The sequence below is a fragment of the Nerophis ophidion genome, linkage group LG17 (genome assembly GCF_033978795.1).
Source record: "Nerophis ophidion isolate RoL-2023_Sa linkage group LG17, RoL_Noph_v1.0, whole genome shotgun sequence".
Classification (NCBI taxonomy): Eukaryota; Metazoa; Chordata; class Actinopteri; order Syngnathiformes; family Syngnathidae; genus Nerophis; species Nerophis ophidion.
The window spans coordinates 23,691,522-23,704,128 of record NC_084627.1 but is presented as its reverse complement, the minus strand read 5'-3'; the positions used below and the strand labels follow the sequence as shown (position 1 = coordinate 23,704,128).

The following is a 12,607-nucleotide window of genomic DNA, read 5'->3' as shown; positions in this document are numbered from 1 at the left end:
AACCCCCCCCACCAGTGCCCACCTCAACCTCCTCATGCTCTCTCAGGGAGAGCATGTCTCATTTTCCAAGCTGCTGTTTTGCGGATATCGCCAAAATAGCCATTATCTGACATCCCTAGTCACTACATTATATCTTCAAATAAAGCCTGGGTTCTCAACTGTCTGCCAGCCAGCAACAGCATTGTTTTTCTTCAGCCAATAGGCTAACTTAGCATGATGTTACTCTTAAAATGTTTCTGTTGTATTAGCACTGTAGCTCACATAGCTACGCTAGCGTTGTTACTATTTGTTTGTAATGTTAGCACTGTTGCTCACATAGCTACGCTAGCGTTGCTAACATTTGCAATGTCAGCACTGTAACTCACAGATCTACGGTCATGTTGATAATGTTTGGGATTGTGATGTTAGCATTGAAGCTTACATTGCTGGATATCCTAGAGTTGCTAACATGTGTCTGCAATGTTAGCACTAAAGCTCACAGTGTTGCTAATATTTGTCTGTAATACTAGCACTGTAGCTTCAATAGCTACACAAGTGTTGCTAACATTTGTGTTTGCAATTTTAGCACTGTAGCTTACATAGCTACACTGGTGTTGCTACTATTTATGTCTGCAATGCTAGCACTTTAGCTGACATAGCTACGGTAGTGTTGCCAATATCAATCCATTTACTACAGCTTGTCCCTTTCGTTGTCGTGGAGGTCGCTAGAGCCGATCTCAGCTGTTAACATGTATCCTTAATGTCAGCACTGTGGCTTATATTACTATGCTCGTTAGCGCTGTAAATAAAATAGCTATGCTAGTGTTGCTAACATTAGTGTCTGTAATGTTAGCACTGTAGCTCAAATAGCTATGCTAGTGTTGCTAACATTTATGTATTTGATGTACCCCGCCTACCGCCCGAATGCAGCTGAGATAGGCTCCAACGACCCCCGCAACCCCTAAAGGGACAAGTGGTAAAAAATGGATGGATGTTGGCGCTATAGGTTACAGAGCTATGCTAATGTTGCTAAAAAAGTGTGTCAGTTGGTCCTGTAGCTCACATAGCTACGCTACTGTTGCAAAAAATTGTGTCTGTAATGTTACAATGTATGTAAAATATGGCATCAATTAGTGTTTAACTGTAGGTTTAAACATTTGTTTAAGTGCACAAAAGCGCTTCTTTTTATTAGCTTTAAATGTACAGACTACTAAAAGCACTCCTTAACTGTCTAAATTCCAGCATAAAGGCAAGATTTTGGCAAATACACTATGCTGGGACTTCTGACACTTATTCAAATGTTAAAAAAATAGTATCAAATGAACCAGTAATAAAAGTGTCTTTTTCCTTGTTATGTTCCACTTACATCTTTGGGAATGGTGACCTGCGTTGTGATGACGGGACCTCCCATGTCGCTGTATGAACCCCGGCCACCTGGGAAGCAAAAAAGAAAGTGTCCTAAAAAGTCAACTTGTGTTGAATTACATTGCGAGAAAGCCCAATTGAGACTCACTCACTCACCAGAATGAAAGTGATCCCAGGAATTGTTGTCTTGAAAAAGAAAACAAGACCAAAGCTGAAGATACACCACAGCGCTCTTTACCATGACTAGAACACCGCCAACAAATACTGCAATTTCTGAGGTCAAACGCCTCCAACATCACAGAAGTCAGAATTTGTCCAAAAGGTTTAGAGCAGGGGTCTCAAACTCAATTTACCTGGGGACCACTGGATGCAGAAACTGTGTGGGGCTGGGCCGCAAGAAAATATTTCTTCAAAAATCTAACATGCACTTTTTAATGAATTCACCTTCTATGAATGGCTTTCCTGCCCTAGCAACATACTTGCCAATCCTCACGATTTTTCCGGGAGACTCCTGAATTTCAGTGCACCTCCCGACAATCTACCGGTGCAACCATTCTCCCGAATTTTTCCCAATTTTGACCCGGCCGACATTATTAAGGGCTGCCGTGACTGCACTGCCTTTAACGTCCTCTACAACAGTGGTTCTCAACCTTTCTTCAGTGATGTACCCCCTGTGAACATTTTTTTTATTCAAGTACCCCCTAATCAGAGCAGAGAATATTTGGTTGGAAAAAAAAAGATAAAGAAGTAAAATACAGCACCATGTCATCAGTTTCTGATTTATTAAATTGTATAACAGTGCAAAATATTGCTCATTTGTAGTGGTCTTTCTTGAACTATTTGGAAAAAAATATGTAAAAATAACAAAAAAATTGTTGAAAAATAAACAAGTGATTCAATTATAAATAAAGATTTCTACACATAGAAGTAATCATCAACTTAAAGTGCCCTCTTTGGGGATTGTAATAAAGATCCATCTGGATTCATGAACTTAATTCGAAACATTTTTTCACAAAAAAAAAAAATTTAACATCAATATTTATGGAACATGTCCACAAAAAGTCTAGCTGTCAACAGTGAATGTTGGATTGTTGTATTATTTTTCCACAGTTTATGAACTTACATTCATACTTCATTGAAGTATTATTCAATAAACATATGTATAAAATATTTATGAATTGCTGCTGTTTTTAAGAATGTTTTTAATAAATCTCACTTGTCCCTTGGCATACCTTCAAGTACCTCCAGGGGTCCGCGCACCCCCATAAAAAAACTACTGCTCCACTACATGTCATCGCGCACGCTTTTATATCACACAACCAATGTGCCGGCTGTGTATCATGTTGTATGAGACTTGTGCAGAACAACGTGTGGCTGCAAGACGTACTTGTTCAACAGCCTTACAGATCACAGTGACGGTGCCGTATAAACAACTTTAACACTGTTACAAATATGCACCACACTGTGAAACCACACCAAACAAGATTGACCAACCCTTTTTGGGAGAATATCCGCACCCGAACACAACTTAAACACAAGGGAACAAATACCCAGAACACCTTGCAGGGCTACAATATACAACACCTCAACCGACGCAAGTAGGGAGAGCGGGGATGTGGGGGGATGGTGGTAGCGGGGGGTATCGTAGCCCGGAAGAGTTAGGTCTACATGGGATTCTGGGTAATTGTTCTGGTGTGTTTATGTTGTGTTACGATGCGGATGTTCTCCCGAAATGTGTTTGTCATTCTTATTTGGTGTGGGTTCACAGTCTGGCACATATTTGTAACAGTGTTAAAAGTTTTTTACGGCCACCCTTAGTGTGACGTGTGTAGCTGTTGATCAAATATATCTGGCAATAACACGTGCGTCTCACATGGCCAGATGCAACATACAACTGGGCTTGCACGCTGTCAGTTCAGGATGTAGGGGGCGCCAAAGCCATAATGGCACTCCCTGAATATTGTTGATCTGGTTAAAACAGACAGGGGCTTTGAGAGAATTGGTGCCCGGGAAAATTGCGGACATTGGCAAGCAGAACCAATCAAGCGCGTTCATATTAAACTCGCGGGCCATTTTAAACTCACGGACCGCACCAACATTAAATTGTCATATCAAAGCGCGGGACGCATAATAACGTCTCGCGGGCCGCAATTGGCCCGCGGGCCGGCATGTTTGAGACCCCTGGTTTAGAGCTTCAAATATGTTGTTTCCCCAAGGATGGTCTGCCAATGAGTATGATGATGCCTGTACAGTGCAACCCTGCACACGCTGGGGTCAACCGCAAATCCCCACCAATTGAGAGCTAATTCAAGCTTTTCTAGCCAATCAGCTAAAAGCCACGGGCTGCAAGTCATTGTCCAGTGCAGCTCGTAGGGCACCTGGGAGTGTGGTTTACACAACGGGCTATTGTACAGCCACACCAGCTGGCAGCTGTTGCACTTGCACAGCAGTTCTCAATATATGATACATGTACCACCAGTGGTACGCCAAATAATTATTTGATGAAAGTACAATGTTTTATTTTCCTATATTCAAACACAGTATTACTGTTCAAACTGTGTGTAATGTTAGTGTTAAAAAATATTTACGATACTTGTTAAGTAAAACCTATGCCCTACGTCAGTGGTCCCCAAAGCTTGAAATTTTGTCCGACAGAGGTTAATAAAAAAATACAATCATGTGTGCTTACGGACTGTATCCCTTGCAGACTGTATTGATATATATTGTAGGAACCAGAAATATTAATAACAGAAAGAAACAACCCTTTTGTGTGAATGAGTGTAAATGGGGAGCGATGTTTTTTTGGTTGGTGCACTAATTGTAAGTGTATCTTGTGTTTTTTATGTTGATTTAATAAAAAAAAAAAAATACAAGTATTTTATTTTACTTTTTTCTTGTGCGGCCCGGTACCAATTGATCCACGGATTGGTATAGGGCCGCGGCCCGGTGGTTGCGAACCACTGCCCTACGTCAACAACACGGTCGGCAGCCCGTCGGTGCACAGCTCGTACATCGCCGCCCTCTTCTTTACCTTCAGTAGCCTGACCAGCGTCGGCTTTAAATGTGTGCGCCAACACGGACGCCGAGAATATCTTCTCCATCTGCACCATGTTCATCGGCGGTATGGAATAACGTGATTGGGCAGGCACACTGTTTATATCGTGGGAAAGCGGACGTGAAACAAGGGTGTCCTTACTCAGGTCTGCATGGAGCTGGAGGGGGCGTGAGATTTTCAGGAGAATATTTGTCCCGCGAGGTTTTCGGGAGAGGTGCTGAATTTCGGGAGTCTCCCGGAAAATTCAGGAGGGTTGGCAAGAGAACAAACAGCAGAAGTAGTAGTGCCATGTTTTTTTGGTAACAGACTTGTACTGTCTTATTGTGTTTTTTAACGGTTAACTTCTTTTTAGACTTAAAATAGTGTTTATTAAATAAAGAGGATGCATATGATGCCTCTGCAACGCAAATCACCTTTGTGTTATGCGGTTTGTGTAGGGCTGGAAGAATATGGCAAAAATAACATATCACAATTAATTTGATTGATATTGAAATCCCAATTAATAACCAAAGTATTTATTCACATACCGTAGGTATTTATTGAACCACCAAATCTAAACTTTAAATATAACTTAAAAGAACCAACGATAAAGTAAACAAGTAAATTAATAATAGCAACAACAATGAGTCAAAAAAGCATGACGCAAAAGAAATAAGTGAAAATAAAATAAAAGGACTGGTGCATTTGCAGGCTGTAAGACGCTTAAACGGCATAGCTGTTGCTTCTATGATATGGCGCCAATGTCTTGACCTCAGTTGCGTTTGCGCTATATGTGGAGAATGCTAATTCTATGGCCCTGTGGTGGTAACAGTGGTACTCTTTTTCAATTTATAGTAATGCACTATAAAAAAAAAAAATTAATAGATTTTACGGTAAAAAAAACTAGAAGCTCATACACCAGTATTTTTATGTAAAAACTACAGCATTGCTATTCTTCAAATTTCAGTAATTTGCTGTAGAAAAAAAACGGAAATTGTATGGTAAAAATCTGGCGACTGAGCTGCCAATTAGTTTTGTCGTATCATTAACGTAAAATTGAATTTTAAACCCCTGCTCTGTGGTGAAGCTGTGACCTTTTAACAGTATAAAAAAAGGATAAACTTGGTCGCCATGCTTCACACACCTTATAATGAAAAGTAACAATTTGAAGTTTAGCGGCCTCCATATGTCTAACGTGTCTTGGTAAAGGTAGAACGCAATCAGATGAAATATCTAGGAGAAGCTCGTTACAGAACAAAAACTGGAAATTTTGAAAATCAGCAGAAAATAACCTTTGAATGTTTTGAGGTTAAAAGTGTATAAAAATGCAGCGTTGCATGTTAACTGAATTAGTCTGCAACAATCTCTATTACCTTATATTGTATACTGTATGGCGCTGAGAGGCTAAATTCCTCACTTGTGCTATTTAATGGTGACAATTGCTGTTTAGCCTTTGGACTATTGCCACATTTTAATTTTGGCCCTTGGAGGCAAAACGGATTGCAATCATCCAAATATGAAAACCAGCAAAGTGGTCAGCAGTTAACTTTGTGGCTAGGAGAACAATCAGAGGCGACTTAGCTAGCTCGATGGTTAACTAACTAGCAAGCTTGTTTCGGTGATCCTGACTGTCTCGTCATCCTGTAATTCAGTGCGGCTTTTTGGCAAGGGGAACAGCGAGTACCTGCGGCTGAGGCGAGCGTTCAACAAAACTTGTTTCGAATCATATTTTCATTTCATTTGAAAAATTCACACGTGATAATTTGAGAAGGAAAATGAATGTTTAAAAACAGACTTTCATGCCTGGATTTGACAATGTTGCCTGTTTAATGAAGGTGACTGTTTCACTCTTAGAATACCATTATATTGAAAAATAATAAAATTGGCCATTTATGTCTACACAAAGAAAGTGACCCCCATAAGGACCAAAAATTCAAAGATGCTGCTTTAATGTGTATCTCAACAGTATTACCAGAAATATTAACACTTACCATAACCGCCTCCACTCTGTATTTCAGAAACATGGAAGAAAAAAGAAAACAAATATGATTTAGTGTCATAAAGATAGTTTGCTCACATCCCATTTTTCTCTCAACAACAATTAAGGCATCATTATCTAAATATTACTACTATGTCCAACTATACTTCTACCTTATACATATGGTAGACCAGGCTTAACTAACACCAATTGAGATTCTGGACATATTCCAGGTGCATTTTAGGGTGTGTTCAAACATTAACGTTTCACACATGCTCTTTCACTGACCTGAAATGTCACACCTGCTGGCCTCTGACACAACTTGAACTTTGGAACGACCGCAACATAACCACTTCCTGTTATCATGGAACTTATCTTGTACGTATGTGGGTCAAAACTACATTTACGACCTTGATTGTTGGCAATTCCATAGTTATGCGACGATGACATAATAGCCACTTTCTTAATGCACAGCTGGCGCCTGTTTCTAGATATGAATCATTTTAAAGTATGGGTACTGGTATAAAGGGCTTTTACAAATGTTGACTAATGTGACACTCACAGGGAGCAAGATGAACTGCAGCCTAAAGCTCGAATAAAGACTGTTAAGTAATTTTCTAGACATTTAACATCGAAGCTGTAGCCACTATATATATATATATATATATATATATATATATATATATATATATATATATATATATATATATATATAAGGGCTGCAACAACTAATCGATTAAAATAGATTAGAAAAATAGTTGGCGATTAATTTAGTCATCGATTGCGCAGAGGCTCTTTTTTTTTTCTTTCGTAAACCTTTATTTGTAAACTGCAACATTTACAAACAGCTGAGAAACAATAAACAAAATAAGTACAAAAACAGTAAAAAAAACAGTGCCAGGGCGGCGCCGAGGCTATGCCTCATGAGGTGGCAGTAAGCAAGCCAATGATGTGTCATGTGCAGCTCACGTGACCACACAGTCTCCTTTGTGGAAACATTCGAAAAATGGCGGAGGGAAACAGTACGGATAGTTCAGCGGAGAAACATCTCAAAGTTATTGCTTATATGGAGAAAATTGTACGACCTAAGTCGTCCAAAGTGTCGGAACATTTACTTTAAAAACTTCAAAATGCCCAGACCTCGCGTGGCATGGAGCCACTGAGCAGGAGTGCCTGAAGAGAAAAACATGTTGGAGCCATGGATGAAGGAAATAACTCACGGTACGTAACTTTAAGTCCAGAGTCCGGATAAACTGATCCGTTGTGTCCGACTTTTTTTAAGGCAGCACTGCAGCAACTGTTGTGTACTAACTTTCAGAGTGTTAGGAATGTGTTGGAGAGTGGACGACTTCATTTTCTGTGTTGTTATGAGTGGCAACAGGCATTCATGAGTTAAGTACGGCAGCTCTTTTTTGTGAGTAACGTTAACGTTATCCCTTTCTTGCAACATGGGGCTGATAATGTGTCTCCGGCACATTTGACTCCGTTTTGAGAGGGAAAACGCATGGTTAACAATTTGGAAATAAACATAACGGACAGAAATATCTCAGGTTCGTTTCATAATGGATCAATGTAGCCGGGCCCCAAAAAGCCATATAAATCTATTTACATTTGAGTGACACTTTAGTATAACTAAACGTTATGAATGTGCTGGAATATTTCATTCTATTATTCCGAGGCAGCCTAAAATGAATCCTTTATTATTCACAACAGAAACGTGTACAATATCTGACCCAGTTCTGATCTGATGAGTTACATTTGTGTGTTGTTATTGGTGTATTCTGCAACTCCAAAGTCCATTTATTTAATTTAGCTGTTTTTGTTAATGTGGTGGCGTATTTGCCTTTTACGTCAGAAATTATTAATTAAATCAACTGAGTGTGTATTGAATTACATGTAAATGATGCTACTATGTATGTTCATAATATGGTTTCTCTCATTTCAGAAAGAAACAAGGCAGCATTAGAGACTTGGTACAAAGGAAGGTGTGCACACCACAGCAAGCGGCTGCATTGACTGATGCTACCTGAATATGTTGCTAACTGACATGAGGCCACTATCAATGGTGCAGAATGAAGGTTTCAGAAAAATGATTCTCGTCCTCAACCCCGGTTACACTCTTCCCTCGAGGACCCATTTTACCAAACTGATGGAGAGGAAGTACGAGCAGACATTCCAAGCAGTACAGACTGACATAAAAGCCACTCTCACTACTGATGTGTGGACAAGTGTAACCACGGAAGCCTTGGCAATACATGCCACTACATTGGAGACGAATGGAACATGAAGTCAATCTGCCTTACGACAATGCCACTAGAGGAAAGACATTCAGCATCCAACATTGCAGAGTGGTTGGAATAACTAGTAGACAGGTTTGAAATTACACTAAGCAAAATTATTGCTATTGCGCATGACAATGGTGGACTTTATAAAAAAAAAAAAACATTTTTGTAACAGTTGCCTTGTTTTATTTGGCAAGTCGAAAGGACATGGTGCCACAACAATTTCCCTTGTGGATCATTAAAGTTTGTCTAAGTCTAAGTATGCTGTTTTTTAAAATAAAGAATTGAAAATGATAGAAATGTAATTTGTCTCTTTTATCCGATTATTGATCGAAGTAATAAACAAATCGAATCGTGGGACACCCAAAGATTCGCAGCCCTAATATATATACATATATACACACACACACACACACACACATATATATATATATATATATATATATGTATATACACATATATATGTATATACATATATATATATATATATACACATATATATATACACATATATATGTATATACATATATATATATATATATATATATATATATATATATATATATATATATATGTATACACACACACACACATCCATCCATTCATTTTCTACATCCACACACGCAAATATACACCCACACACACACGTACACATTTAAATACATACATAAACACACATACATATACATACAAACATATTTAAATACATGCATATATAGTGCATAAACAAACATACATCTATACACATTTAGCTCTATATATATGTATATTTATATATATTTATGTGTATGTATGTATATATATATATATATATGAAGAAAATAAGTATTTGAACACCCTGGTATTTTGCAAGTTTTCCCACTTAGAAGTCATGGAGGGGTCTGAAATTTTCACGGTAGGTGCATGTCCACTGTATGAGAGATAACCTAAAAAGAAAAATCCAGAAATCACCTGTGTGAGGTCGTTAGCTGCATAAAGACACCTGTCCACCCCATACAATCAGTAAGACCCAAACATTCAGCATGGCTAGGAGCAAAGAGCTGTCCAAAGACACTAGAGACAACATTGTACAACTCCACAAAGATGGAAAGGGCTACAGAAAAATTGCCAATGCAGCTTGGTGAAAAAAGGATCACCGTTGGAGCAATCATTAGAAAATGGAAGAAGCTAAACATGACGGTCAATCTCAATCGGAATGGAGGCCCCATGCAAGATACTTTATCACCTTGTGGGGTCTCAATGATGCTAAGAAAGGTGAGGAATCCACCCAGGACAACATGGCAGGACATGGTCAATGACCTGAAAAGAGCTGGGGCCACTGTTTTCATGGTCACTGTTGGTAATACACTAAGACGCCATGGTTTGAAATCATGCATGGCACGGAAGGTTCCCCTGCTTAAACCAGCACATGTTACGGCCCGTCTTAAGGTTGCCAATGACCATTTGGATGATCCAGAGGAGTCATGTGAGAAAGGCTGGATCTTCCAACATGACAATGACCCACAGCACACAGCCAGGAAAACTAAGAAGTGGCTTCGTAAAAATCATATCAAGGTTCTGGAGTGACCTAGCCAGTCTCCAGACCTAAATCCACTTGAAAATCTTTGGAGGGAGCTGAAAGTCTGTGTTACTCAGCGACAGCCCAGAAACCTGACTGACCTAGAGAAGATCTGTGTGGAGGAGAGGGCGAAAATCCCTCCTGCAGTCTGTGCAAACTTGGTGAAGAACTACAGGAAACGTTTGACCTCTGTAATTGCAAACAAAAGCTACTCTACCAAATATTAATGTTGGTGTTCAAATACTTATTTTCAGCTTTATCACACAAATTGTTAAAAAATCATAAATTGCTATTTCTGGATTTTTCTTTTTTAGGTTATCTCTCATACAGTGGACATGCACCTACCCTGAAAATTTCAGACCCCTCCATGATTTCTAAGTGGGAGAACTTGAAAAATAGCAGGGTGTTCAAATACTTATTTTCTGCACTGTATACAGTAGGGCAAAAAAGTATTTAGTCAGCCACCGATTGTGCAAGTTCTACCACTTAAAATGATGAAAGAGGTCTGTAATTTTCATCATAGGTACACTTCAACTGTGAGAGACAGAATGTGAAAAAAAAATCCAGGAATTCACATTGTAGGAATTTTTAAGAATTTATTTGTAAATTATGGTGGAAAATAAATATTTGGTAAATAACAAAAATTCAACTCAATACTTTGTAATATAACCTTTGTTGGCAATAACAGAGGTCAAACGATTACCATATGTCTTTACCAGGTTTGCACACACAGTAACTGGTATTTTGGCCCATTCCTCTATGCAGATCTTTTCGAGAGCAGTGATGTTTTGGGGCTGTCGCCGAACAACACGGACATTCAACTCCCACCACAGATGTTCTATGGGGTTGAGGTCTGGAGACTGGCTTGGCCACTCCAAGACTTTCAAATGCTTCTTACGGAGCCACTCCTTTGTTGCCTGGGCGGTGTGTTTGGGATCAGTCATGCTGGAAGATCCAGCCACATTTCATCTTCAAAGTTCTCAATGATGGAAGGAGGTTTTGGCTCAAAATCTCACAATACATGGCCCCATCCATTCTTTCCTTAACACAGATCAGTCGCCCCAAAGCATGATGTTTCCACCCCCATGCTTCACAGTAGCTATGGTATTCTTGGGATGCAACCCAGTATTCTTCTTCCTCCAAACACGACGAGTTGAGTTTATACCAAAAAGTTCTATTTTGGTTTCATCTGACCACATGACATTCTCCCAATCCTCTGCTGTATCATCCATGTGCTCTCTGGCAAACTTCAGACGTGCCTGGACATGCACTGGCTTAAGCAGGGGGTCACGGCTGGCACTGCAGGATTTGATTCCCTGTCGCTGTAGTGTGTTACTGATGGTAACCTTTGGTACTTTGGTCACAGCTTTCTGCAGGTCATTCACCAGGTCCCCCCGTGTGGTTCTGGGATTTTTGCTCACCGTTCTCATGATCATTTTGACCCCACGGGATGAGATCTTGTGTGGAGCCCCAGATCGAGGGAGATTATCAGTGGTCTTGTATGTCTTCCATTTTCTGATAATTGCTCCCACAGTTGATTTTTTCACACTAAGCTGCTTGCCTATTGTAGATTCACTCTTCCCAGTCTGGTGCAGGTCTACAATTATTTTCCTGGTGTCCTTCGACAGCTCTTTGGTCTTGGCCATAGTGGAGTTTGGAGTCTGACTGTTTGAGGCTGTGGACAGGTGTCTTTTATACAGATAACGAGTTCAAACAGGTTCCATTAATACAGGTAACGAGTGGAGGACAGAAGAGACATAAATAAATAAATGGGTTGTACTTGTATAGCGCTTTTCTACCTTAAGGTATTCAAAGCGCTTTAACCAGCACCCATCAGGAGCAAGGGATGAAGTGTCTTGCTTAGGACACAACGGACGTGACGAGGTTCGTACTAGGTGGGGATTGAACCAGGGACCCTCGGATTGCGCACGGCCACTCTCCCACTGCGCCACGCCGTCCCCTCGAGCTTTAAGAGCTTCTTAAAGAGGAAATGACAGGTCTGTGAGAGCCAGAGATCTCCCTTGTTTAAAGTAACCAAATACCTAATTTCCACTAGAATTTACAAATAAATTCTTTAAAATTCCTACAATGTGAATTCCTGGATTTTTTCCCCACATTCTGTCTCTCACAGTTGAAGTGTATCTATGATGAAAATTACAGACCTCTGTCATCATTTTAAGTGGGATAACTTGCACAATCGGTGGCTGACTAAATACTTTTTTGCCCCACTGTGTGTGTATATATATATATATATGTATATATGTATGTATGTATATATGTATGTATGTATGTATACATATATGTATGTATATTATTATGTGAGTGTATTTGTATGTATGTATATATATATGTATATATATATATATATATATATATATATATATATATATATATTTATACATATATATATA

At 39.4% G+C, this 12,607-nt stretch overlaps 1 protein-coding gene across 4 annotated transcripts in view; it reads right to left on the bottom strand.

Moving 5' to 3' along the window:
• The window catches only part of hnrpkl (heterogeneous nuclear ribonucleoprotein K, like), a 32,752-nt gene that overhangs the window by 1,911 nt on the left and 18,234 nt on the right, over window positions 1–12,607 (bottom strand). For 3 of the 4 annotated variants that reach the window (XM_061876617.1, XM_061876619.1, XM_061876620.1), the window contains 3 exons: window positions 6,370–6,385; window positions 1,501–1,530; window positions 1,346–1,413 (listed from right to left, as the gene is read on the bottom strand). In XM_061876617.1, the coding sequence (XP_061732601.1) occupies window positions 1,346–1,413; window positions 1,501–1,530; window positions 6,370–6,385 (114 nt within the window). The remainder of the gene's footprint in view (window positions 1–1,345; window positions 1,414–1,500; window positions 1,531–6,369; window positions 6,386–12,607) is intronic. The other variant, XM_061876618.1, reaches the window with a different exon arrangement.